The sequence below is a fragment of the Petromyzon marinus genome, chromosome 58 (assembly GCF_048934315.1).
Source record: "Petromyzon marinus isolate PM22_M1 ecotype Great Lakes invasive population chromosome 58, UKy_Petmar_22M1.pri1.0, whole genome shotgun sequence".
Taxonomy (NCBI): Eukaryota; Metazoa; Chordata; class Hyperoartia; order Petromyzontiformes; family Petromyzontidae; genus Petromyzon; species Petromyzon marinus.
In genome coordinates, this window is record NC_133724.1 from 1,468,117 (window position 1) to 1,495,772 (window position 27,656).

At 59.5% G+C, this 27,656-nt stretch overlaps 1 protein-coding gene across 1 annotated transcript; it reads right to left on the bottom strand.

The window, feature by feature from the left end:
• On the bottom strand, positions 1–26,683 carry LOC116955196 (uncharacterized). The gene is made up of 6 exons (XM_076052785.1): positions 26,447–26,683; positions 23,262–23,564; positions 22,300–22,464; positions 21,502–21,626; positions 19,782–20,634; positions 1–2,734 (listed from the first exon to the last, which is right to left on the bottom strand). The coding sequence occupies exons 1-6, from the start codon at positions 26,681–26,683 to the stop codon at positions 92–94; spliced, it is 4,326 nt and encodes a 1,441-aa protein (XP_075908900.1). The 3' UTR covers positions 1–91.
• Positions 26,684–27,656: the final 973 nt, after the last annotated feature.

A 27,656-nucleotide genomic window follows, 5' to 3' on the forward strand; every position in this document is an offset into this window, starting at 1 on the left:
TATGAACACCCCCGCAGCACAGCCACTCGCATCACGCATCCCTTCCCGACGCCTCCACGCCGCTGCCTCTCGCTGGGTGGGGGGTTCGGCTCTACCGGGGACCCCCGTCCCGGGCACCCCCTTCGCGGACGCTCCCGTCGCGGCCACCCGGCGCCGCTCCACCGCCCGAGTCCGTGTCGTCGCTCGGCGCCGACGACAGCGGCCGGGCCCGGCGTGCGGGCCGTGAGAGGCCCTCGAACATCGTGGCGATGCTCCTCACCGTGCCCCGCGAGCCCCGCCTGTCGTGGCCGCACCCCGCGCTCTCCTCCCCGCTGCCGCCCGTCGAGTCGGCGGGCGGCTCCGCCGTCTGACACCGCCGCCTCCTCCTGCCGGCTTCCCAGACGCGCTCGCCTCCTCCTCCTCCTCCCCCTCCTTCTTCTTCGTCTTCTCCTGCGTCACCTCCTCCTCCTCCTCCTCCTCGTCGCCGTCGTCGTCGTACCGAGTCATCCTCCCCCTCCTCGCTCTCCCTGCGCGCGGCCCTCGCCGCGAGCCGCTCCCTCGGGCCCCGGGGCGCCGCGGGCCGAGTGGAGGCGCTGTCCAGGCCGCTGCGGGACCCGGCGCCGGCCCGGACGCGGGACGCCCCTGCCCTGTCCGTCCTGGGGCTGTCCACGGCGCTGCTCATGGCCCCTGCCCTGTCCGTCCTGGGGCTGTCCACGGCGCTGCTCATGGCCCCTGCCCTGTCCGTCCTGGGGCTGTCCACGGCGCTGCTCATGGTCCATGTCCTGTCCGTCCTGGAGCTGCCCACGGTGCTCAGTGTCCATGTCCTGTCCGTCCTGGGGCTGTCCACGGTGCTGAAACTCCGGGCGCTGTCCACGGTGCTGAAGTTGACGGCGCCGAGGAGGAGGCTCGGAACCCTTGCGGCCTCCGCCCTGGGCCCGCAGGCGCCGCCCTCCCCGTCGGGCCCCTCCGCCGGCCCGGCCCCTTCCCGCTGGGCGCCCGCCGTGCCCCGCCTCTCCAGCGACGCCCTCTCGTAGCGCTGTTTGGTGCGCCTGATGGCCTGGTGCACCATGCCGGCAGTGAGCACGGCGGAGCCCGCCGCACGCGCCTCCTCGGCCTCTCGGCTCCACCGCGAGGAAGCCGCCGGCTCCTCCTCCTCCTCCGGTCCCCCGCGGCCGCCCCGGGCCCACGCGGCCGAGGGAGGCTCCGCGCTCCCGGCCGCCGGGTGGCGCCGTGCGGCGGGGCCCTCCCGGACGCTGCCGCCCTCCCGGGCGAGGCGAGAGGCGGCCCCGTGTCCGTCCAGGAGGTTGGGATCGGAGAGCACCTTGGTGAGCAGCGTGGAGGCGCGCCGGCGCCGCGACTGCACGGACGAGCGCACGAGGCCCTCGTAGTAGAGGTCGGCCGCCGACTGGCGGCGCGGGAAGGCGCCGGGCCTCTCGGGCGCGCCGCCGCCGCCGCCGCCCCGCACGAACTCCTCGTCCGACTCGCACAGCGTCCCCTCGCTGCGCGCCGCCTGCAGCCGCGGGGTCCTGGAGCTCGGCGCGTCCCCGCGGGACCCCGCCGGGGTCCCCGCGGTCCCGCGCCCGGCGGCGCAACGCGGCGCGAAGCGCGAGCGGGTCTCCGTGTGGCGCGGCCTCGTGGCGGCGGTCGTGGCCTCCTCGTGCCGCTGCTGCTGCTGCTGCTGCTGCTGCTGCGGCGGCCTCGCTGGGGCCAGGGGAGCCGGGCCGGCCACCTCCGTGGGAGAGCGCAGCTCGCCGAGGCTCCGCGACAGTTTGGGGTCCTTGGGAGGGGCGGCGGCCGCCTCGGTCTCGATCCAGCGGCCCGTGTCGTGGGCGCGCAGCGCGCGCCGCTGCCGCTCCACCAGCGCCGCCGCGCCGCGCCTCTGGCCGACGGGGGCGAGGGGCAACGCCGCGTGCTGCTGATGAGGACCCTGCTGGTGGTGATGATGGTGGTGGTCACGTGGTTCCTCGTCCTCCTGCCGCTCATCCTGGGTCGTGGCTTCCTCCCCGTGTAGCTGCCGCTGATGATGATGGTCACGTGGTTCTTCCTCCTGCTCATCCTCATTTGCAACTTGTCGCTGCTGCTGATTTGGAACTTGTTGCTGATTTGGAACTTGCTGCTGCTGCTGCTGATTTGGAACTTGCTGCTGCTGATTTGGAACTTGTTGCTGCTGATTTGTAACTTGTTGCTGATTTGGAACTTGTTGCTGCTGCTGCTGATTTGGAACTTGCTGCTGCTGATTTGGAACTTGCTGCTGCTTATTTGGAACTTGTTGCTGCTGTTGCTGATTTGGAACTTGCTGCTGCTGCTGATTTGGAACTGGTTGCTGCTGTTGCTGATTTGGAACTTGCTGCTGCTGATTTGGAACTTGCTGCTGCTGATTTGGAACTTGCTGCTGCTGATTTGGAACTTGTTGCTGCTGTTGCTGATTTGGAACTTGCTGCTGCTGATTTGGAACTTGTTGCTGCTGTTGCTGATTTGGAACTTGCTGCTGCTGCTGATTTGGAACTGGTTGCTGCTGTTGCTGATTTGGAACTTGCTGCTGCTGATTTGGAACTTGCTGCTGCTGATTTGGAACTTGCTGTTGCTGCTGCTGTGGTGCTGGCTGATTTACCACCTGTTGTTGATTCAGCTGCTGATCCTTCTGCTGCTGCTGATCCTTCTGCTGCTGCTGATCCTTCTGCTGCTGCTGATTCTGCTGCTGCTGATTCTGCTGCTGATTCTGTTGTCTCGCCAAGGGGGTCCCGTCCAGGCGATCCTGGGGGGGGGGGAGGGGCGAGGCACGGACCCCGTTAGCCACTGCCCTCCTCGCCCCCCCCCGCTCCCCTACAGCCCCACCCCCAATCACCCACCCCACCCACCACCCACCCACCACCCCACCCACCACCCCACCCACCCCACCCCACACACCACTCCCACCCAACACCACCGCCGGCCTTAATGGGTGCTCGCTAACAGCGCTTGTCCCTCCTGTCTGTCAAAGCTATACGGAGGATCTTTGTCTTTGTGTGTGGTGTGTGTGCGGTGTGTGTGGTGTGTGTGGTGTGTGTGTGGTGTGTGTGGTGTGTGTGTGTGGTGTGTGTGGTGTGTGTGTGGTGTGTGTGCGGTGTGTGTGCGGTGTGTGTGTGGTGTGTGTGTGGTGTGTGTGGTGTGTGCGGTGTGTGTGTGGTGTGTGTGGTGTGTGTGGTGTGTGTGTGGCGTGTGTGTGTGGTGTGTGTGTGATGTGTGCGGTGTGTGTGGTGTGTGCAGTGTGTGTGCGGTGTGTGTGTGGTGTGTGTGTATGGTGTGTGTGGTGTGTGTGGTGTGTGCGGTGTGTGTGTGATGTGTGTGTGGTGTGTGTGGTGTGTGTGGTGTGTGTGTGGTGTGTGTGTGTGGTGTGTGTGTGTGGTGTGTGGTGTTTGTGTGTGGTGTGTGGTGTTTGTGTGTGGTGTTTGTGTGTGGTGTGGTGTTTGTGTGTGGTGTGGTGTTTGTGTGTGCTGTTCGGAGTTGGCACGGTAGGGGGCGCAGGTGGTGCATTTGTGCGGCCACAACCGATGGCACCGGCCGGGTGAGCCTCGGGACCTCCTCCTGCCAGCCACGAGCCTGGTGTGCCTTTTCGTGTGTGTGTGTAGTGTATGGTGTGTGTAGTGTGTATATATGATGTGTGTGTGTGGTGTGCGTATGGTGTGTATGTATCGTGTGTATATATGATGTGTGTATGTTGTGTGTGTGTATGTATGGTGTGTATATGTGGTGTTGTGTGTGTATGGTGTGTGTAGTGTTATTGCGCGTGTGTGGTGTGCCGTGTGTGGTATGCCGTGTGGTGTGTGTGGGGTGTGTAAACCACTCGGCACACACACCCCACACACCACACACACCACATACACCACATACACCACACATACCACACACACCACATACACCACACACACCACATACAACAAACACCACATACACACCACACACACCACACACACCACACACACCACATACACCACATACACCACACACACACTACACACACACACCACATACACACTACACACACCCCACACACACACTACACACACCCCACACCTCACAACAACACCACCACACACACACCACATACACCACGCACACCACATACACCACACACACACACACCACATACACACCACACACACACTACACACACCCCACAAGAACACCACCACACATACCACATACACCACACACGCCACACACACCACATACACCACACACGCACTACACACACACACCACATACACACTACACACACCCCACACACACACTACACACACCCCACAACAACACCACCACACACACCACATACACCACATACACCACGCACACCACATACACCACGCACACCACATACATCACACACTACACACACACACCACATACACACCACACACACACTACACACACCCCACACCCCACAAGAACACCACCACACATACCACATACACCACACACGCCACACACACCACATACACCACACACGCCACACACACCACATACACCACACACGCCACATACACCACACACACCACATACACCACACGCACACTACACACACACACCACATACACCACACACCAAATACACCACATACACCACACACACACTACACACACACACACCACATACACTCCACACACACCACCACACACACCACCGCCACATACTACCACACACACCACAACAACACCACCACACACCCCAACAACACCACCACCACACACACCACCACACACACCACAACAACACCACCACCACACACCACAACAACACCACCACCACACACACTACACACACACAACAACACCACCACACACACACTACACACACCACAACAACACCACCACACATACCACAACAACACCACCACACACACTATACACACCACCATACACACCACACACACCACAACAACACCACACACACACTATACACCACAACAACACCACCACACACCCCACAACACCACCACCACACACCACCACACACCACCACACACACCACACACCACCACACACCCTCGATCCGGCCGAACAAAAGCTGTTTCGGCATGCGGTGGCTGGGCATGCGGGCTACATGACCCAGCCAACGCAGCCTTACCCGCCGGAGGGGCTCACCGATGGGACCGTGCTCAGATCTTTCAAGGATTTGTGAGCTCCTCACACAATCCAGCCTGGTTAAACCCAGGATGGGTCGTAGGCAGGCCAGCCTAAATGTTTCCACCACACACCACCACACACACCACCACACCACCACACACATCACACACCACCACACACCACCACACACACCACACACCATCACACATCACACACATCACACACCACCATACACACCACACACACACACACACCACCACCACACCACCACCACACACACCACACACCACCACACACATCACACATCACACACACACACACATCACACACACCACACACACCATAACAACACCACCACCACACACACCACCACACACATCACACACCACCACACACACCACACACACTACACACCACCACACACCACCACACACCACCACCACCACACACACCACACCACCACACACATCACACATACTACACACCACACACACCACCACACACCACCACACCCCACACCCACCCACACCCACACACACACACAACACACACCACACACACCACACACCACACACACACACACACACACACACCACACACACACCACCAACCACACACACCACACACACCACACACACACCACACACCACCACACACACACCACACACCCCACACACCACACACACACACCACACACATCACACCACACCACCATACACACACCACACACACCACACACATCACACACCACCACACACACCACACACACACCACACACATCACACACACACCACCACACACACCACCACACACACCACACACATCACACACACCACACACCACCACACACACCACACACACCACACACACCACACACACACCACCACACACACCACACACACCACCACACACACACCACACACCACACACACACACACACACACACCACACACACCACACACACACACACCACACACACCACACACACACACACCACCACACACCACCACACCACACACCACACACACACCACACACCACACACACCACACACACCACACACCACACACACTACCACACCACCACACACCACAAACACACCACACCACCACACACACCACACACCACACACACACCACACAATCCACACACACCACACACTACCACACCACCACACACCACACACCACACACACCACACACACTACCACACCACCACACACCACACACACCACACACCACACACCACACACACCACCACACCACACACACCACACACACCACACACACCACATACTACACACACCACACACCACCACACACCACACACCACACACCACCACACACACCACACACACACCACACACACCACATACTACACACACACCACACACACCACACACCACACACACACCACACACACACCACACACACCACCACACACCATCACACACACCACACACACCACACACACACCACACACACCACACATACTACACACCACACACCACCACACACACACCACACACCACACACACCACCACACACACCACACACACCACACACACACCACACACACACACCACACACACCACACACACACCACACACACACACCACACACACACACCACACACACCACACACACATCACCACACACACACACCACACACACCACCACACACACACACCACACACCACACACACCACACACACCACACACACTACCACACCACCACACACCACACACACACCACACACACCACACACCCCACACACCACACACCACACACCACACACACCACACACACCACACACCACACATACTACACACACACCACACACACCACACACACCACACCACACACACCACACGCGATGGAGCGAGTGTCTGCGAGACTTTAATTGGAAAGCAATCGGCGGGCGTGCGTCACAATCGGGGGGGGGTGGGGCCGCGTCACAATCAGCGTTCGGAAATATTCCTTGAGTGCAAAAAACTGGGAAGTCGAAACACAACACAGGTAGACAGGTAGACGAGTAGACAGGTAGACAGGTAGACGGGTAGACAGGTAGACAGGTAGACGAGTAGACAGATAACGATAGTGACAGAGGTAGACAGGGTAGGACGATAGACGGGTAGACTGGTAGGTACGAGGTAGACAGGTAGACAAGAGTAGACAGGTAGACAGGTAGAAGAGTAGACAGGTAGACAGTAGACAGGGAGACAGTAGTAGACAGGTAGACAGGTAGACGAGTAGACAGGTAGACGAGTAGACAGGTAGACAGGTAGACGAGTAGACAGGTAGAGAGTAGACAGGTAGACAGTAGACGGGTAGACAGGTAGACGAGTAGACAGGTAGACGAGTAGACAGGTAGACGAGTAGACAGGTAGATGAGTAGACGAGTAGACAGGTAGACGAGTAGACAGGTAGACAGGTAGACAGGTAGACGAGTAGACAGGTAGACAGGTAGACGAGTAGACAGGTAGACGAGTAGACAGGTAGACAGGTAGACGAGTAGACAGGTAGACAGGTAGACAGGTAGATGAGTAGACAGGTAGACGAGCAGACAGGTAGACAGGTAGACGAGTAGACAGGTAGACAGGTAGACGGGTAGACGAGTAGACGAGTAGACAGGTAGACTGGTAGACAGGTAGACGGGTAGACAGGTAGACAGGTAGACGAGTAGACAGGTAGACGAGTAGACAGGTAGACAGGTAGACGAGCAGACAGGTAGACAGGTAGACGAGTAGACAGGTAGACGAGTAGACTGTGTGAGTCTATGGGCCTCTCTGTGAGTCTATGGGTCTCTGTGTGAATCTCTGGGTCTCCGTGTGAGTCTATGGGCCTCCGTGTGAGTCTATGGGTCTCTGTGCGAGTCTATGGGTCTCTGTGCGAGTCTATGGGCCTCTCTGTGTGTGTCTATGGGTCTCCGTGTGAGTAAAACCTCAACTGAGTCTCAAGGCTCGCTTCTCAGGAGGGTCCCGGCTACGTCGCGATGTTTGGCCCACGAGTTCCGTGACCTGTGACTTTGTGTGGGTGCGACTGGACGACACTTCACCACCCTAGTCTATTAACTCCACCCCCACCCCCCTGCTACGTCAATTGAGTTTCGCTTCGTGTGGTGGACAATTAAACGTTGAGAACCTCGAGTAAAAGAGAAACAACCCAGCACAGCGCTTCTGTACAGATAGATTCAAGAATCCGTTGCTGTACTGCCATCCCCCCGAACACCTCCCGGCCAGCCTGTAGCACCTGGTATCCCCCACGGGGGCCTCCCATTCATTCAAGGACTTGCCGGGACCATCCACACAAAGACAAAGACCTCCCCCTCCCCCCCCCCGGTGTAGGCTTTAACAGAATGTCGGGGCAAGTGCTGTTAGCGAGTAACAGCACCTATGATAGCCGTCACTGTCGCACACGAGGGGGGCCGGTGTCCAACACCACGCCCGGCCGCCTTTGTCTCCCCGGTGGCGATGTTTAAACACCGCACCAGGTACTCATTTGAGACTGAGTCGACCTAGGGGAGGCCCAGGTCGGGTTTAGATAATCGTCACTGGTGGTGTTGGTGGCCGTGAGTGGATTCGTAGCGCAGCGCGGTCACAACTCACTACACCCCTCGCTCTCTTTCCCTGCACTCTCCCTCTCTCTAACACTCTATGTCCAACACTCTAACACTCTCTCTCTAACACTCTCTCTCTCACACTCTCTAACACTCTCACTCTAACACTCTCTAACACTCTCTCTCTAACACTCTCTCTCTCCCTCTCTCTAACACTCTCTCTCTAACACTCGCTCTCTAACACTCTCTCTAACACTCTCTAACACTCTCTCTCTAACACTCTCTCTCTAACACTCTCTAACACTCTCTCTCTCACACTCTCTAACACTCTCACTCTAACACTCTCTAACACTCTCTCTAACACTCTCTCTCTAACACTTTCCCTGCACTCTCCCTCTCTCTAACACTCTCTCTCTAAAACTCTCTCTAACACTCTCTCTCTCTAACACTCTCTAACACTCTCTCTAACACTCTCTCTCTAACACTCCCTCTCTCTCTAACACTCTCTCTCTCTAACACTAACACTCTCTCTCTAACACTCTCTCTCTCTAACACTCTCTAACACTCTCTCTAACACTCTCTCTCTAACACTGCTACGCCACCTGAGACGAAATCTGTCTGGCCTCAAGGTCCCGGGACCTGAGAACGCGGTCGTCAAGCTCTCGGCTTACACAGACGACGACGCATCACGTCATCCTCAACGACGTGACGCGTCGTGCTCAACGACGTCCGTGACGTCTCCCCGCTCTGCCAGGCGGTTGCAGCGTACGAGAGGGCCTCCTCCGCCAGGGCCAACTGGGCCAAGTGCGAGGCCCCCCCCACTGTGTTTGGGGTCGCGAGGCGGCGTTCGCTCTGTGCTCCTCCCAGGAGGAGTCAGTTGGCAGGACGACGGCGTCAAGTGCCTGGGGGTTTACCTGGGGAAACCACGTGATGTCGCTCTGAACAACTGGACCGGGCTGGCCGACACAATGGAGGCTAAGTTACTGACATGGGCACCACGCCTCACTCCGCAGATGTCATTCAGGGGCCGAGTGCTCGTCGCTAATAATCTGGCAGCATCCGTGCTGTGGCACAAGACCAAGGCCCTCCAGCCTCCTGCTTGGCTACTCACCAGAGTCGACCGCTCACTCGCGCGCTTCGTCTGGCACGGGAAAGCAGCGGCTCAGGCCGGGCGTTCTCTGCCTGCCGGTGGGCGAGGGCGGCCAGGGTCTGGTGGACATCGCTGCCAGGGTCGTGAGCTTCAGGCTCGTGGCCGTCAGGCGGCCGCTGTACGACCGGGAGGAGCTACCCTGGAAGTCGCCGGCCCTCGCCCTGCTGAGGAATGCGGGGGGGTGCCTGGGGTACGGAGAGGAGCTCTTCCTGACGGACCTGAGCCTGGTCGACTACACGAGGCTGCCAGGTTATCACCAGAACCTCTTGGACGCGTGGCGGAGCTTCGAGTGGAGCAGAACGCGCGCGCCCTACGACCTCGCGCGGTTCCTGAACGAGCCCCTTGTTCTGCAACGGCCTCTTCCAGGGAATCAGAGGAGAGAGGACCCTGGCTCAACGCCTCACATCAGCAGGGCTGCGGACAGTCTTCCACCTCGTGCAGGCCCCCACCAGCCCGAGTGGACGACCGCGGCTGAGATCGCCAGCACCGCTAGGGGACTCGGCTCCACGCTCGCCGGGGAGAAGCCGCTGCGGGACGTCGCTCCACGCCACGAAAGAGCTGCGCCTGAAGCTGGAGGCACCGGGGGATGGTGGCGGCCCTCCCCCTCCTCCTGTGCTTCTCCTGCGCCACAGCGACTCCGGCAAGCTACTGAAGCTCCGAGGCTGCAGGAACTTGCCCCTGAAGAGTGCCCCAAACACAGCGCTCTGCACGTGGCTGTGTCAAGGCGCTCTACACGTAGCTGTGTCAAGGCGCTCTACACGTGCTGTGTCAAGGCGCTCTGCACGTGCTGTGTCAAGGCGCTCCACACGTGGCTGTGTCAAGGCGCTCTACACGTGGCTGTGTCAAGGCGCTCTGCACGTGCTGTGTCAAGGCGCTCTACACGTGCTGTGTCAAGGCGCTCTACACGTGCTGTGTCAAGGCGCTCTACACGTGCTGTGTCAAGGCGCTCTACACGTGGCTGTGTCAAGGCGCTCTACACGTGGCTGTGTCAAGGCGCTCTACACGTGGCTGTGTCAAGGCGCTCTACACGTGCTGTGTCAAGGCGCTCCACACGTGGCTGTGTCAAGGCGCTCTACACGTGGCTGTGTCAAGGCGCTCCACACGTGGCTGTGTCAAGGCGCTCTACACGTGCTGTGTCAAGGCGCTCTGCACGTGCTGTGTCAAGGCGCTCTACACGTGCTGTGTCAAGGCGCTCTACACGTGGCTGTGTCAAGGCGCTCTACACGTGGCTGTGTCAAGGCGCTCTACACGTGGCTGTGTCAAGGCGCTCTACACGTGGCTGTGTCAAGGCGCTCCACACGTGGCTGTGTCAAGGCGCTCTGCACGTGGCTGTGTCAAGGCGCTCTACACGTGCTGTGTCAAGGCGCTCTACACGTGGCTGTGTCAAGGCGCTCTACACGTGGCTGTGTCAAGGCGCTCCACACGTGGCTGTGTCAAGGCGCTCTACACGTGCTGTGTCAAGGCGCTCTGCACGTGCTGTGTCAAGGCGCTCTACACGTGCTGTGTCAAGGCGCTCTACACGTGCTGTGTCAAGGCGCTCTACACGTGCTGTGTCAAGGCGCTCTACACGTGGCTGTGTCAAGGCGCTGCATTCCCGGGACCTGGCCGACCTACCGGACATAAAACGGAGAGACCATTTCTCTCCCCTCATTGTGGCCGCCCCCCAGTGGAAACAAATGTACAAGTCTCCCGTTAGCCAAACGCTGCGGTGACCTCCGGTGGAGGTTGGCACGCCGCACGTTGCCATCGGCCGTGTGGCTTAGCCGAATCTCGCCAGGGGTACCAGACTTGGTGCATTTCCTGCGGTGCCAGGGAGGATCTTGCCCCACCGGTACTTACGCTGCCAGCGGCTCAAACCAATGTTCCGCCTTTTGGGGGACATCTTCAGGAAACTGGGGGTGCCCTTCTGCAACAGCAGCTTCGTATATGGGGTGGTGCCTTACCTGGCTAACAAGCGCCATGACCTCGCCAACTTCGCCTGTGCTCAGGCGAAGATGGCGGTGTACAGAACGAGGAGGAAGAAGCTGCAAGGTGACACTGACGGCTGCTCTGTGCTGCTTCCAGTGTTCAGGTTCCTGCTCAAGGCGCGGCTCCGGCTGGAGCACGCCACGTACCACACACACGTGTCGGTGATGTGCAGCGCGTCTTCTTCGAACGCTGGGGAGCAGGACAAGCCCCTCTCTGTACCAGCGTGGACGGCACCCCCCACGTGTTCACCTTCTGAAGCACTCGCTCGTCAACGTGGCGTGCGCGATGAACCCCACCACCACTACCACGTGGCTTTTATTTCGTGTTGTGCGCGGTGCATTTAGCGCTACAGCGCGTGGATTTATCGCTTTTGTTATTTGTGTTGCTGGTGACTTTGTGTATTTTGTATCGGAATCGCCTCCAGTGCTGTTGCTGCTGGCGGCAATAAAAGTTGTGTAAAGTCAAGTCTGTACAGCTCTATCTAATTCTCTCTCCTGCACCCATCTCTCTCTCTACACCCCCCTCTCTCTCTCTACACCCCTCTCTCTCTCTCTACACCCCCCTCTCTCTCTCTACACCCCCCTCTCTCTCTACACCCCTCTCTCTCTCTCTACACCCCCCTCTCTCTCTCTACACCCATCTCTCTCCTGCACCCATCTCTCTCTCTACACCTCTCTCTCTACACCTCTCTCTCTACCCCTCTCTCTCTCTACACCTCTCTCTCTCTACACCCCCCTCTCTCTCTCTACACCCCCCTCTCTCTCCCTACCCCCCCCTCTCTCTCTACACCCCCCCCTCTCTCTCTCCTGTACCCATCTCTCTCTACACCCCCCTCTCTCTCCCTCTGGAATCCCCACCACGAGCTTAAAGACCGCAGACGCAGAGCGGCCCGCGACTCCGCCTAGCAGCAGCAGCAGCTCACAGGGAGTCCCATTCAGAGTCTGTATCCATGACCCCCCCACACCCCCACACCCCCAATGATAGCTCAGCGAAGTGGATCTCTAGCCCAGGGGGTTGGTGGATCACACGGGACGGAGTGGTGAAGTATGGACAGAGTGGTGAAGTATGTCCGGAGTGGTGACGTATGGAGTGATAAAGCGCCAGTGGGAGGGGAGTGTGTCCGGGCTGCCACTCACTGCCAGAGTCCCAGGGTGGTTGGAGAAACGGGTTCACCACGTTCACGCGTACAGTGCTGGTGTGTGCGTGTGTGTAGGTGCGTGTGTAGGTGTGTGGCTGTGTGTGTTTGTGGCTGTGTGTGTGTGTATAGCTGTGTGTGTGTGTGGCTGTGTGTGTGTCTGTGTGTGTGGCTGTGTGTGTGTCTAGGTGTGTGTGTGTAGGTGTGTGTGCCTGTTTGTGTGTGTGGCTGTGTGTGTGTCTGTGTGTGTGTCTAGGTGTGTGTGTGTAGGTGTGTGTGTGTTCCTGTGTGTGTGGCTGTGTGTGTGTCTAGGTGTGTGTGTAGGTGTGTGTGTGTAGGTGTGTGTGTGTGTGTGGCTGTGTGTGTGTGTGGCTGTGTGTGTGTGTGGCTGGGTGCGTGTGTGTATGTGGCTGTGTGTGTGTCTAGGTGTGTGTGTAGGTGTGTGTATGTGGCTGTGTGTGTGTATGTGGCTGTGCATGTGACTTTGTGTATGTGGCTGTGCATGTGACTGGGTGTGTGTAGCTGTGTGTGTGTCTGTGTGCGTGTGTGTCTGTGTGCGTGTGTGTCTATGTGTGTGTCTGTGTGTGTGTGTCTGTGTGTGTCTGTGTGTGGCTGTGTGTGTGTGGCTGTGCGTGTGTATGTGTAGGTGTGGGTGTGTGTGGACGGGAGCGGTGGTGTAGCGGTTAGCGCTACGCTGCGCTACGAACCTGGCGACCCAGGTTCGATTCCCGCTCACGGCCAACATCAACCGGTCCTGGGCCTCCTCCCTTAGGTCGACTCAGCCTCAAATCAGTACTTGATGCGGTGTGTAAAAACATCGCCACTAGGGAAACAAAGGCGGCCGGGCGTGGTGGTGGCCACCCACCCCCTCGTGTGCCGTGACGGCCTTCGTAGGTGCTGCTACTCGTTAAACAGCACTTGCCCCAACAGTCTGTCAAGGCTACACGGGGGACCTTCGTCTTTGGATTTCATAGGTGCCCGCGAGCAGCACTTGCCCCTACAGTCTGTTGAAGCTATACGGGGCATCTTTGTCTTGTGTGTGTTGGGAGCGGTCGTTGAGTGGTTACAGCGCTGCGCTACGAACCCGGCTACCCGTGTTCGATTCCCGCTCACGGCCACCACCAACACCAGTTGACGAATCGTGTGAACCGGTCCTGGACCACTCCTAGGTTGACTCAGCCTCAAAGGAGACAAAGGCGAACGGCTGTGGTGCTGGCTGGCCACTCGCCCTCGTCATAGGTGCTGCTCGCTCACGGCACTTGCCCCAATAGTCTGGTAAATACTACAGGGGGAACTTTGTCTTTGTCGTGGTGTGGCCGTGTGATGAGTGGACTTGCCGATGTCAAGAGGGGCCTCTGTGGAGGAGGCTCGTGAAGGACGCTGCTGCTGCAGCTGCTACTGGGCAGTTGGAGGCAGTCGCCCTCCAGCAACAGCGCAGAGGAGCGACGCTCACAACAACGAGCGGAGCGCCGGGCGGATAAAGCGCAACGGGGTTGGCACAGCAGGGGGTACAGGTGGTGGTGCAGACATCTCAGTCAGTCAATCCATGGCACCTGCTGGGTCTGTCACGTGACCTCCTTCTCCTCCTGCCAGCAGCGAGCCTCCTGACACTTCACGTGGCAGCCTCAAAGCGCACCTAACCTGGCACAGGCGCCGTGGTGACGCGTTCCCTGCAGCCCGTGCGAGTCCTGGCACGGCGGATAAATGCGGTACTAATCCGTGGGGTTGTGAGCCAGGCGGAGCACGTTTCGCTCGCAACGCGCGGACATTCCAAACCGCGCTCACTCAGGACAGAGACAAAGGTCCCCCGCGTAGCCTTTGACAGACCTGTGGGGCAAGTGCTGTGAGCGAGAGGGGGTGGGCGGGCAGCGCCGCGCCCGGCCGCCTTTGTCTCCTGAATGACGATGTTTACACGGCACGTGTGTGTGCCGTGTTGGCCCGAGTTGGTTGTGCTCGCCGGCAGCACTTGCCCCACGAAACTGTGTGGGCTAGACGGGGGACCTTTATATGTGGGCGTGTGACTACTCACACACACAGTGCCACTGACCTTTGAACGCTACTCTCCTCGTCTCACTACCAAACTCTCCCACCCGTCTCTCCCTCTCCCTCCCTCTCTCCTCTCCTCCTTTCTCCCTCTGTCTGCCTCTTGCCATCTCTCCCTCTACCCCTGTGTCTCTCTGTCCCTCTCTTTGTATTTCTCTCTGTCTCTCTCTCGCTGTCTCTCTGTCTCTCTCTGTGTCTCTCTCCCTCTACCCCTGTGTCTCTCTGTCCCTCTCTTTGTATTTCTCTGTCTCTCGCTGTCTCTCTCTCCCTCTACCCCTGTGTTTCTCTGTCCCTCTCTTTGTATTTCTCTCTGTCTCTCTCTCGCTGTCTCTCTGTCTCTCTGTCTCCGTGTCTCTCTCCCTCTACCCCTGTGTCTCTGTCTCTCTCTCTCTGTGTCTCTCTGTCTCTGTGTCTCTCTCTGTGTCTCTCTGTCTCTCTCTGTGTCTCTCTGTCTCTGTGTCTCTCTGTCTCTCTCTGTCTCTGTGTCTCTCTCTGTGTCTCTCTGTCTCTGTGTCTCTCTGTCTCTCTCTCTGTATCTCTGTATCTCTCTCGCTGTCTCTCTCTGTCTCTCTCTGTGTCTCTCTCTCTGTCTCTCTCTGTCTCTCCCTGTCTCTCCCTGTCTCTCTGTGTCTCTTTGTCTCTGTCTCTGTCTCTCTCTCTGTCTCTCTCTCTCTCTGTCTCCCTGTCTCTCTCTCTGTCTCTCTGTGTCTCTCTCTGCCTCTTGTGTCTCTCTGTGTGTCTCTCTCTCTGTCTCTCTCCGTCTCTCTGTGTCTCTCTCTGCCTCTTGTGTCTCTCTGTCTCTCTCTGCCTCTTGTGTCTCTCTGTGTCTCTCTCTCTCTCCGTCTCTCTCTCTAACAGCCACATCGCCACGGATTTCTACTGGCAACTTTTCGCCGCCGAAACCATACACCACGAGGCTGTCCAGGAGCTACTAGAGGGGGCTACCTTAGGAGTCCCCCAGCGAGATCGTCTGGACAGCTCCGTCACCCTGCAGCAGGAGCTCCACACCACTGTGAAAGGACTTGCAGCTGGTAAAGCCCCGGGGATTGATGGCCTGCCGGTTGAGTTTTACGCGGCCTTCTGGGATGAGCTTGGCCCTCCACGACTACAATTGTTGACGGAGAGGCCTGCGGAAGGGGGAACTCCCACAGAGCTGCAGGAGAGCCGTGGTCTCCCTGCTACCCAAGAAGGGGGACCTGCGCCTCCTCGTGAACTGGCGACCCGTGTCCCTCTTTGTGCGCCGACTACAAAATCTTCTCCAAGGTGCTGGCAAACCGTCTCAAGACGGTGCTGGGTCAGCTGATCCTGCCGGAACAGTCGTATTGCATCCCCGGACGGTGCATATAACGACAACATCAGTACGGTCAGAGACGTAATCTCCCTTGCAGAAGCGCACAACATGGACTTAGGCCTCCTCTTCTTAGATCAGGAGAAGGCCTTTGACAGGGTGAGCCACGAGTACTTGGACAAACTCCTAACGTCGCTCGGCTTCGGCCAGGCCTTCATCTCGCACGTGAGGCTCCCGTACACGGGGGGCACATCCAGCCTCTTGAAGATAAACCAGCGGCTCGGCGTCCCCGTTCCCTGTGACGAGGGGGGTCAGACAGGGATGCCCTCTCTCGGGGCTGCTGTACCACCCTGTCCATTGAGCCACTGCTACGCCACCTGAGACGAAATCTGTCTGGCCTCAAGGTCCCGGGACCTGAGAACGCGGTCATCAAGCTCTCGGCTTACACAGACGACGACGTGACGCGTCATCCTCAACGACGTGTTGCGTCATCCTCAACGACGTGTTGCGTCGTGCTCAATGACGTCCGTGACGTCTCCGCGCTCTGCCAGGCGGTTGCAGCGTACGAGAGGGCCTCCTCCGCCAGGGCCAACTGGGCCAAGTGCGAGGCCCCCCACTGTGTTTGGGGTCGCGAGGCGGCGTTCGCTCTGTGCTCCTCGCAGGAGGAGTCAGTCGGCGGGACGACGGAGTCAAGTACCTGGGGGTTTACCTGGGGAAACCACGTGACGTCGCTCTGAACAACTGGACCGGGCTGGCCGACACGATCGAGGCTAAGTTACTGACATGGGCACCACGCCTCGCTCCGCAGATGTCATTCAGGGGCCGAGTGCTCGTCGCTAATAATCTGGCAGCATCCGTGCTGTGGCACAAGACCAAGGCCCTCCAGCCTCCTGCTTGGCTACTCACCAGAGTCGACCGCTCACTCGCGCACTTCGTCTGGCACGGGAAAGCAGCGGCTCAGGCCGGGCGTTCTCTGCCTGCCGGTGGGCGAGGGCGGCCAGGGTCTGGTGGACGTCGCCGCCAGGGTCACGAGCTTCAGGCTCGTGGCGGTCAGGCGGCTGCTGTACGACCGGGAGGAGCTACCCTGGAAGTCGCCGGCTGCTCTGTGCTGCTTACAGTGCTCAGGGGCCTGCTCAAGGCGCGGCTCTGGCTGGAGCACGCCATGTACCACACACGCACGTGTCGGTGATGTGCAGCGCGTCTTCTTCGAACGCTGGGGAGCCGGACAAGCCCCTCTCTGTACCAGCGTGGACGGCACCACCCCACGTGTTCACCTTCTGAAGCGCTCGCTCGTCAACGTGGCGTGCGCGATGAACACCACCACCACTACCACGTGACTTTTCTTTCGCGTTGTGCGCGGCGCCTTTAGCGCCACAGCGCGTGGATTGATCGCTTTTGTTATTTGTGTTGCTGGTGACTTTGTGTGTTTCGTATTGGAATCGCCTCCAGTGCTGTTGCTGCTGTGGAATAAAAGTTGTTTAAAAGTAAACACAAAGTCTGTCTCTCCCTGTGTATCTCTCGCGCTCCCTCCTCCATCCCACCTGCGTCGCGTGAGAAGCGGGCAGCAATCAGCGCCCCACCCCCCACGCCCTACCCCCATCCTCCATCCCCCACCCCCCTCATCCTCCTTGCCCCCCACGCCCTACCCCCATCCCCCACCCCCCTCACCCCACTTGCCCCCCACGCCCTACCCCCATCCCCCACCCCCCTCACCCCACTTGCCCCCCACGCCCTACCCCCATCCTCCATCCCCCACCCACAGTGGCGGCGGGGGGAGGTCACGGGGTCACTCCCCGCTACAGCCTTGGCTGGCTACTGCTACTATTTCTACTACTGCTTCTACTAATGCTACTGCTACTACTTCTACTAATGCTACTACTTCTACTACTGCTACTGCTTCTACTAATGCTACTGCTACTACTTCTACTAATGCTACTGCTTCTACTAATGCTACTGCTTCTACTAATGCTACTGCTACTACTACTAATGCTACTGCTTCTACTAATGCTACTGCTTCTACTAATGCTACTGCTACTACTTCTACTAATGCTACTGCTTCTACTAATGCTACTGCTACTACTTCTACTAATGCTACTGCTTCTACTAATGCTACTGCTTCTACTAATGCTACTGCTACTGCTTCTACTAATGCTACTGCTACTACTAATGCTATTGCTACTTCTTCTACTAATGCTACTGCTTCTACTACTGCTACTACTAATGCTACTGCTACTTCTTCTACTAATGCTACTGCTACTAATAATACTACTGCTACTACTAATTCTACTGCTTCTAGTAATGCTACCGGTTGGAGTCCGGACTCGGGATATCATACAAGGCCTGGAGCCCTGACAGACCAGCAAGAGCAGGTAAGGCCATATAGCTTGGTCAACACGAGCGTTCGCAATTACAGACAAGGATGATTGAATCCATCTGTGTGGAGCTTAGAGTACCCCCCCCCCCCCACCCGCTTCTCCCTCGTACGCGATGCTGGGTGTTTTTTGTTTGTTCTTTAGAGTTTCTTCCACGTGAAGGCAAACTCTCACTGATTGAATCATCAGAGACCCATAGACTCACATTGAGGCCCATAGACTCGCATAGAGACCCATAGACTCTCATAGAGGCCCGTAGACTCGCATAGAGGCCCATAGACTCGCATAGAGACCCACAGGTTCGCATAGAGACACATAAACTCGTATAGACACCCATAGACTCGCATAGAGGCCCATAGACTCGCATAGAGGCCCATAGACTCGCATAGAGGCCCATAGACTCGCATAGAGGCCCATAGACTCGCATAGAGACCCATAGACTCACATAGAGACCCATATACTCACATAAGAGACCCACAGGTTCGCATAGAGACACATAGACTCGCATAGAGTCCCATAGACTCACTTAAGAGATCTACAGGTTCGCATAGAGAAACAGACTCATATAGGGATCCATAGATTCACATAAGAGGCCCACAGACTCACAGAGAGGCTCCAATTCATTCATGGCATTTATGGGTGAAGAGGTGAGTGGAAAGGTGAGCACGTGGGTGGAGGGGTAAGTGGAGAGGTGATCACGTGGATGGAGAGGTGAGCACGTGGGTGGAGGCATACGAGGGGGTGGGTGGCCAACACCACGCCCGGCCACCTTTGTCTCCACAGTGGCGATGTTTACACATCGCACCAGGTACTCATTTGAGGCTGAGTCGACATAGGGGAGGCCCCGGACCGGTTTAGATCATCGTCACTGGTGTTGGCCATGAGTGGAAATCGAACCTGGGTTGCCAGGTTCATAGCGCAGCACGCTGTCTGCTACACCACCGCTTCCCCCACACACACACACACGTGAACACACACACACAGGTGAACTCACACACATGCACACGTGAACCCCACACACACACACACACGGGACACGCGTGACCTCCTCTCAGGCGGTCACGCCGGCCTTGCCTCTGGAGCCCTTCTTCACTCCGGACTTCTGAGGGCTGCGCTTGAGGAAGCTCCTCACCCTGTCCATCAGTCCACCACCACCACCACCACCCCTCTCGCGACCTCCATTTACCTGCGATCTCGTCTCACCATCCTCCTCCCCGTCGTCCTTCCCGACAGGGCGCAGGTCCAGGGCCGACTTGGCAAAGGCGGCCCGCATCCCTGCGGCCGAGGTGGCCAGGGGGTCGCGCGTCGCCTCGCCGGCCGAGCTGAGCGCCTGGGACGGAAGACGCGGAACGGGAGGGGCCGGACGAGGAGGGGGGCGGCCCGGGGTCGCCGCGGCAACCGCGGCGTCCCGGGAGAGGCTCGCGGCGTCGGCGCTCTCCTTCTCCGCCTCGAAGGAGACGCACGCCTCCATCTTGTGGCGCTCCACGCAGTCCGGGATGCCCAGGTGGTCCGTGACGTCCTGGCCGCGGCCTCCGCCGTTCACCTCCGTCATCTTCTGCTGATGATGCTGCTGCTGCTGATGATGCTGCTGCTGATGATGCTGCTGCTGCTGATGATGCTGATGGTGTTGGTCCCTCCGCGCGTCCTTCTGCTCCAGCAGACGCTTCCCCGGCGAGTCCTTCGCGTCGGCGGCCGCCGTTCCGGCACCGGCCGCCGCGGCGGCGGCCGCGGCGGCCGCGGCCTCCCGATTGGCCGCCCCGGCCTTGACGAGCGCGTACAGCGGGCTGGCCGCCGAGCGCATGGGCAGGTTGATGGCCTTCGGCGTGATGGGGTAGACGGGCCGCGTGCCGGGCCCCGGTCGGCCGTTGTCGTTGGTGGTGGTGGCGGCGGCGGCGGCGGCGGTGGGACGCGAGTCGGTGCCGAACACGGGCCGTGACTGCGCGTACAGAGTGCGGAACTCGACATCGAAGGCCTCCACCACCTGGCCCGAGAGCACGGTGAGGAGGTGGCGGTCGAGGTGCGATGAGGACCACGTGTAGCTGGGGTGGGGGTGGGGGGGGCATGGGCGGGGGGTTGATTGCTGGGCTGCTCGTGGTGGTGGTGCTTGGGGGAGCGCTAGAGTCGCGGTTAGCGCTACGCTGCGCTACGAACCCGGCTACCCGAGTTCGATTCCCGCTCACTGCCAATACCGGTGACGATTATCTGAACCGGTCCTGGGCCTCCCCTAAGTCGACTTAACCTCAAAATGAGCACCTGGTGCGGTGTGTAGTAAACATCGCCACTGGGGAGACAAAGGCGGCCGGACGTGGTTTTGGCCACCCACCCCCTCGTGTGCCGTGCCGGCCTTCATCGGCGCTCGCTAACAGCACTTGCCCCTACAGTCTGTCACAGGCTACACTGGGGGATCTTTGTATTTTGTCTTTGGTGCTGCTTGTAGGCCGGCTCACGTAGCCAGCATGCCCGGACGACGCCTCATGCCGCCCGAGCAGTTTCTGTTTGGCCGGATCGAGGTGGGGAGGGGGGGGGGGAGCTAATGGGGCACGGCGCGGAGCCGATGCGGGGTACGGGAGGATGTGGAGCTGAGTGGGACTTGCCGGAGACCGGCCCCAGCGGTGTCGAGGTCGGCCTCTGTGGAAGGGGGCCAGGAGGGTGACCGTGCTCTGGCACACGTCAGGGTCAGGGCCGGTGTGGTGGTCTAGGTCGGGGGTCAAGGTCAGGGTCAATGACAAGGGCATGGTCGAGGTCATTGTCTAGGTCAGAGCCAATGACAAGGCCGAGGTCGGGGTCACGGTCAGTGTCTAGGTCGGGGTCTAGGTCGGGGTCAGGACCAAGGTTGGTATCAAGGTCGGGGGGTCGGGGGTCAGAGTGGGGGTCAGGGTGGGGGTCAGGGTGGGGGTGAGGCTCACCTGTAGGTGCCCGTGGCGGCCTTGTCCCCGTCCACGAGGATGACCCTGTGGGCCATGCGCCCGGGGAGGCGCGCGCCGGAGCGCGAGCAGAACTCCAGCCCGCCCAGTGAGCGCACGCGCACCTTCTGGGTCACGCGGGGGTCACGCGGGGTCACGCGGGGGTCACGCGGGGGACAGGGGAAAAGAAGAGGGGGAGACACGGGGACAGAGGAGGGGACAGGGAGACAGAGGGGGAGACACCAGTGGGATGCTCTGTTAGTCACGGGGGTTGTGTGACCATACTTCACCACGCTGGTCAGTGCTGGTGGGTGAAGCGCGTGCAAGATCCACTGGTGTCTCACTCGCCACTCGTGTTGACCGTGACAGGTCACCAAGTTCAAGCGGCATGCATCGGGAATACCTGAACCGGTCCTGGGCCTCCCCTCGGTCGACTCAGCCTGAAGTTAATACCCGGTGCGGTGTGCAGACATGGGCATTGGGGAGACAAAGGCGGCAGGGCGTGGTGGTGCTGGCCACCCACCACCCCCTCGTGTGCCACAGTGCCGGTAGCCTTCACAGTGCTGCTGCTGCTGCTCGCTCACAGCACTTGCCCCGACAGTCTGTGAAGGCTACACGGGTGGGGGGGGGGGGGGTCTTTGTGTACCTGTGTAGCGGTGTGTGGTGTCATGACGCGATCCGCAGGCCACCTCATCAGCCCCCCCCAACCCCCACTCCTGTGAGCCCCCCTGCCCCCACTGACCCCCCCCCCCACTGTGTGACCCCCCCCCCACTGAGCCCCCCACCGTGCGAGCCCCCCACCCTCTGCGTGCTCAAGTCCACCCCGAGGGCGCGGCTCGTGTTCAGCAGGGGCTCCACGCCGCCGGCGTCCAGCAGCAGATAGACGGCGACACCACGGGACGCCGCCTGTAGCAGGTCCCCCAGCACGTCCGCGTCCGTCAGCTCGTCCACGGCCAGCGCCACCAGCTGGGGGGGGGGGGGGCACGGTCCTCGTCAGTGGCGCTCGCCCGCTCGCTCGTTCACTCACTCAGTCACTCGCTCGGTCACTCGCTCGCCCGCTCAGTCGCTCGCCCGCTCGCCCGCTCGCTCGCTTGCCCGCTCGCCCGCTCACTCGCTCGCTCGCTCGCTCACTCACTCACTCGCTCACTCACTCACTCGCTCACTCACTCACTCGCCCGTTCAGTCACTCGCTCGCTCGCTCACTCACTCGCTCACTCACTCGCTCACTCACTCGCCCGTTCACTCACTCGCTCGCTCACTCAGTCACTCGCTCACTCACTCGCCCGAGCGCTCGCTCGCTCAATCACTCGCTCACTCGCCCGCCCAGTCACTCGCCCGCTCGCTCACTCGCCCGCTCACTCACTCGCTCACTCGCTCAGTCACTCGCTCGCTCACTCACTCACTCACTCGCCCGCTCACTCACTCGCTCGCTCGCTCTCTCACTCGCTCACTCACTCACTCGCCCGTTCAGTCACTCGCTCGCTCACTCGCCCGAGCGCTCGCTCGCTCGCTCAATCACACGCGCGCGGAACGGTGCCACTGAAGCGGACACCACAGAGCTACCTCTGAGATGTCTTATTAATCACGTGACACCCTGGTCCACACACACGCACGGAACGGCCCCACAGAAGCGGACACCACAGAGCTACCTCCGAGATGTCTTATTAATCACGTGACACCCTGGTCCACACACACGCACGGAACGGCCCCACAGAAGCGGACACCACAGAGCCGCCTCCGAGCTCCCCAACGCGCTCGCCTACCTGCTTGGCGCCCTGCACGAGCTCCCGCACCGTCTCCTTGGGGCTCGGCGCGCCGTCGTCGGCGCCCGGGTGGGCGCTCACGGTGACGCGCGTCGCCCCGCGGTACGCGCTCGAGCCGGGCCAGCCCAGGTCGAGGTCGGGGGCGTCGCGCTCCGAGCGCTCGGGCCAGTAGGTGAGGGAGCCCGTCGAAGCGCCGCCGCCGCCGACTCCATCGCCGGCGTCGGCCGTCACGTTGGCCCCGGCCGACGGCCTCTTCCGGAGTCCCGGGTCGCCGTGCCGCGCCGACCGCAGCAGGGCGCGCACCTGCGGTGGCGCGGGCGAGAAGCCGCGGTGGGCGGAGCGGGGGGTGGCGACGTCGCCGCTGTGCGGTGTGGCCTAGGGGGCACCCCCGGCGGCAGCTGCCCCTGCGTGCCGCGAGGCTGTTATATCATCACGCAGGGGGAAGGCGACGCTGCTGTTGGGGACCGGCCACATTTTCTCAACCACTTTTGAGCGCCGTGGTGGCTAGGAGATGTTAACTGCCTCGCCTGGTGTACAGGAGGTCGTGGGTTTGATCCCGGGCCTGACGCCTGCTGCTGCTGCTGTATATTTGGAGTCTGCGTGTCTCTCTCTCTTTCTACCCATGGTCGCGTGGATTTTTCTCCGAGTCCTCCGGTTTTTTTCCCCTCCACATTTAAAATCAACATCGCCGCCCGTTTAGAGTATTTGCCTACTGCTATAAATATCCACGTGATGATGATGATGATCAAGAACCAACTTCGTTGGGCTATCATTTGTGGCCAGCTCGCTTCCGAAAACAGATCTTTAGAGCTCAGTGGGGCCTCACCTGGTAAAATAAAAGAATACTTTATTATGGTTTGTGTTATGCTCGCAACAGCGGCAGCGGCTTTTTGCTCGGCCATCGAGCAAAGGCGGTTGTCGCTGCATCGTCACGCGGCACTTTCTGCGGCCGTCTGGAACGCTCTCGCTTCCCAATACTAGGAAGCCACTGGAGCTGTGCACTTTTAAATCATCGTCATCATCATCGAGACTGCCAAACTCATTTCTTTAGAGCTGCTTTTTTGTGTTTAGTCTGTTGTCCTTCCCCCGCACCCCCGATTAGCGCGGTTGGCTACGCACAGTGAAAACTACTGCACACTACAATATACACTACATTACTATAGACTACACTATACACTACTATACACTACACACTTCAATTAGCGCGGTTGGCTACGCACGGTGCCAAAGTTCAATATACACACACGTACACACCAATACCAATCATACCAATACAGCCGTCATTCGCCACTAAGTGGCGGTGACGTCACCACGGCACCTGTGCCAGGCCAGGTGCACGTTGAGGCCACGTGAAGTGTAGAAGGCTCGCTGCTGACAGGAGGTCACGGGACAGACCCAGCAGGTGCCATGGGTTGACTGAGATGATCGGTAGATGCACCACCAGCTGTACCCCCTACTGTGTTTTATCTGCCCGTTGTTGTGAGCGTCGCTCCTCTGCCCTCCGTTGGTTGCTGGAGGGCGACTGCCTCCAACTGCCCAGTAGCGTCCTTCACGAGCCTCTTCCTCCACAGAGGCCGATCTTGACACCGCTGATACCGGTCATCGGCAAGTCCACTCAGCTCCACATCCTCCTGTACCACATCACTCCATCTCTTCTCTAGCCCGTGCCGCGCCCGTTTAGCCCCCTCTATGCGGCCAAACAGAAGCTGTATAGGCATGCGGTGGCTGGGCATGCAGACTACATGACTCAGCCAGCGCAGCCTCGCCTGCCGGAAGAGCTCACTGATCGGAATGTGTCCAGATCTTTCAAGGATTTGTGAGCTACTCACACAATCCAGTCTGCTTAAACCCAGGGTTGATCGTAGGCAGGCCAGCCTAAATGTTTCTAACCGGCGAAGATGTTCCATTAGGGGGGTCCACGTTTCGCAAGGGTAGAGCAGGGAGGGAATGACTGTGGCTGAGAAGACCCGAAGCTTCGTGCGGAGCGACAGACCAGGTAGCTTCCACACAGCAGCAGCATTGCGCAGCCGATGAAACGATAATGCCGCTCGACTGATTTGGAGTGAGACCTCTGCTGTCAAACCGGAGTTGATCATGAGCACACTGCCCAGATCGGGGAAACTCTGCACTCTCTCCACAACTCTCGTACTCACACAAAGACAAAGATCCCCCGTATAGCCTTGAACAGACTGTTGGGGCAAGTGCTGTTAGCGAGCACCTATGGAGGCCGGCACGGCACACGAGGGGGTGGGTGGCCAGCACCACGCCCGGCCGCCTTTGCCTCCCCAGTGGCGATGTTTACACACCGCACCAGGTACTCGTTTGAGGCTGAGTCGACCTAGGGGAGGCCCAGGACCGGTTCAGATAATCGTAACTGGGTGTTGGCCGTGAGCGGGGATCGAACTCGGGTCGCCGGGTTCATAGCGCAGCGTAGCACTAACCACTATACCACCGCTCCCCACAGTGCACACAACAACAACCGCCACCACGACGCTTGTGCCAGGCCATGTGCACCCTGAGGCCACGTGAAGTGTCGAACGCCCACTGGCAGGAGGTCACGGGGCAGACCCAGGTGCCACGGGTCGACTGACTGAGATGACTGGCTGATGCACCACCTGTGCCCCCTACTGTGCCAACCTGCTGTGCTTTAGCCACCCGGCGCTCTGCTCGTTGTTGTGAGCGTTGCTCCTCCGCCCTCCATTGTTGTTGGAGGGCGACTGCCTCCAACTGCCCAATAGCGTCCTTCACGAGCCTCCTCCACAGAGGCCGATCTTGACACCGCTGGTACCAGTCATCGGCAAGTCCACTCAGCTCCACGTCCTCCTGTACCACACCACTCCATCTCTTCTCTAGCCCGTGCCGCGCCCGTTTAGCCCCCTCGATCCGGCCGAACAAAAGCTGTTTCGGCATGCGGTGGCTGGGCATGCGGGCTACATGACCCAGCCATCGCAGCCTTGCCCGCCGGAGGAGCTCACCGATGGGACCTTGCCCAGATCTTTCAAGGATTTGTGAGCTCCTCACACAATCCAGTCTGGTTAAACCCAGGATGGATCGTAGGTCAGTGCACACACACACACGTACACACACACACACACACGTGCACACACACACACGTGCACACACACGTGCACACACACACGTGCACACACACACGTACACACACACACACACGTGCGCGCGCGTACCTCGCCTTCGGAGAGAAAGGCGCGCAGGTTCTCCTTGCTCGCCAGCTCGCCGTACGCCCGCTCGCCCCCCTGCAGCAGCGCCTCGAGCGCCAGGCGCTGCGCCTCGGAGAGCCGCGAGCGGCCGCGCCGCCTCGCGGAGGCCCCCCCGAGGGCCCCCGGCCCCCCAGGCCCCCCACCGCCGAAGCCCCCCAGGACCCCCACGTCGCCGTCGAGGCATTCCAGCTGGGAGGCGGCCATTCCTCACCCGTGGAGGTAGGAGCCAGGATTTGAGAGGTGGGTGGGTGGGTGGTGGGTGGGGTGGTGGGTGGGATGGTGTGTGGGTTAGTGGTGGGTTAGTGGTGGGTTAGTGGGTTGGTGGTGGGGTGGGTGAGTGGTGGGTGGGTTAGTGGGTGGGTGGTGGGGTGGTGGGTGGGTTGTTTCTGGATTGGGAGAGAAGGTGGGGGGAGGGTGCAGTGGTTAAGTCTCAGAATTACATTCACGGGATGATGTTGTATTCATTCATGAATTTCCCTGCGCGCACGGTCGCTTAATCAAGGGCAGTCACCAACTCGGATCGTCCACTCGCGTACCTCTGCCGGCCTCGCTATCCACGTGCTATGAACAAGGGTCATCGCCCGAAACGTCGAGGAGGAGGGCGTGATCCAGGGAGGGGCGCGGGGGGCGGGGTGGTTCGCGCTACACTGCGCTGCGTAAAAACATCGCCACTGGGGAGACAAAGGCGGCCGGGCGTGGTGCTGGCCACCCACCCCCTCGTGTGTCGTGCCGGCCTTCATAGGCGCTGCTCGTCCCGTTTGACCAATCGTGATCGTCCTGGAACAGCGACGTCACAGAGCTACCTATCTTACTCGTCACGTGACACCCTAGTCCACACACACACAGAACGGCCCCACAGAAGCGAGTACCAGGGAACTACATCTGAGATATCTTACTCGTCACGTGACTTTGCGGACACGACACAAGTGGCAGCACTGTACCACCCATGCGCCCTGCGCCACGCGAGTCAATGCTTGTGGCGTGACAGTCAAACCGGTATTTTAATTCTCAGAGCTGAACTTTAAACAATTTAAATGCGAAACTAAATTTGATGCGAGGTCACTGCACTTGAGAGCCCGGTTGAATCACAACTCAGCCTGTGATTCTGTTGGTGTCTCTGTGAGTCTATGGGTCTATATAGGAGTCGATGGGTCTATGTGTGAGTCTATGGGTTTTA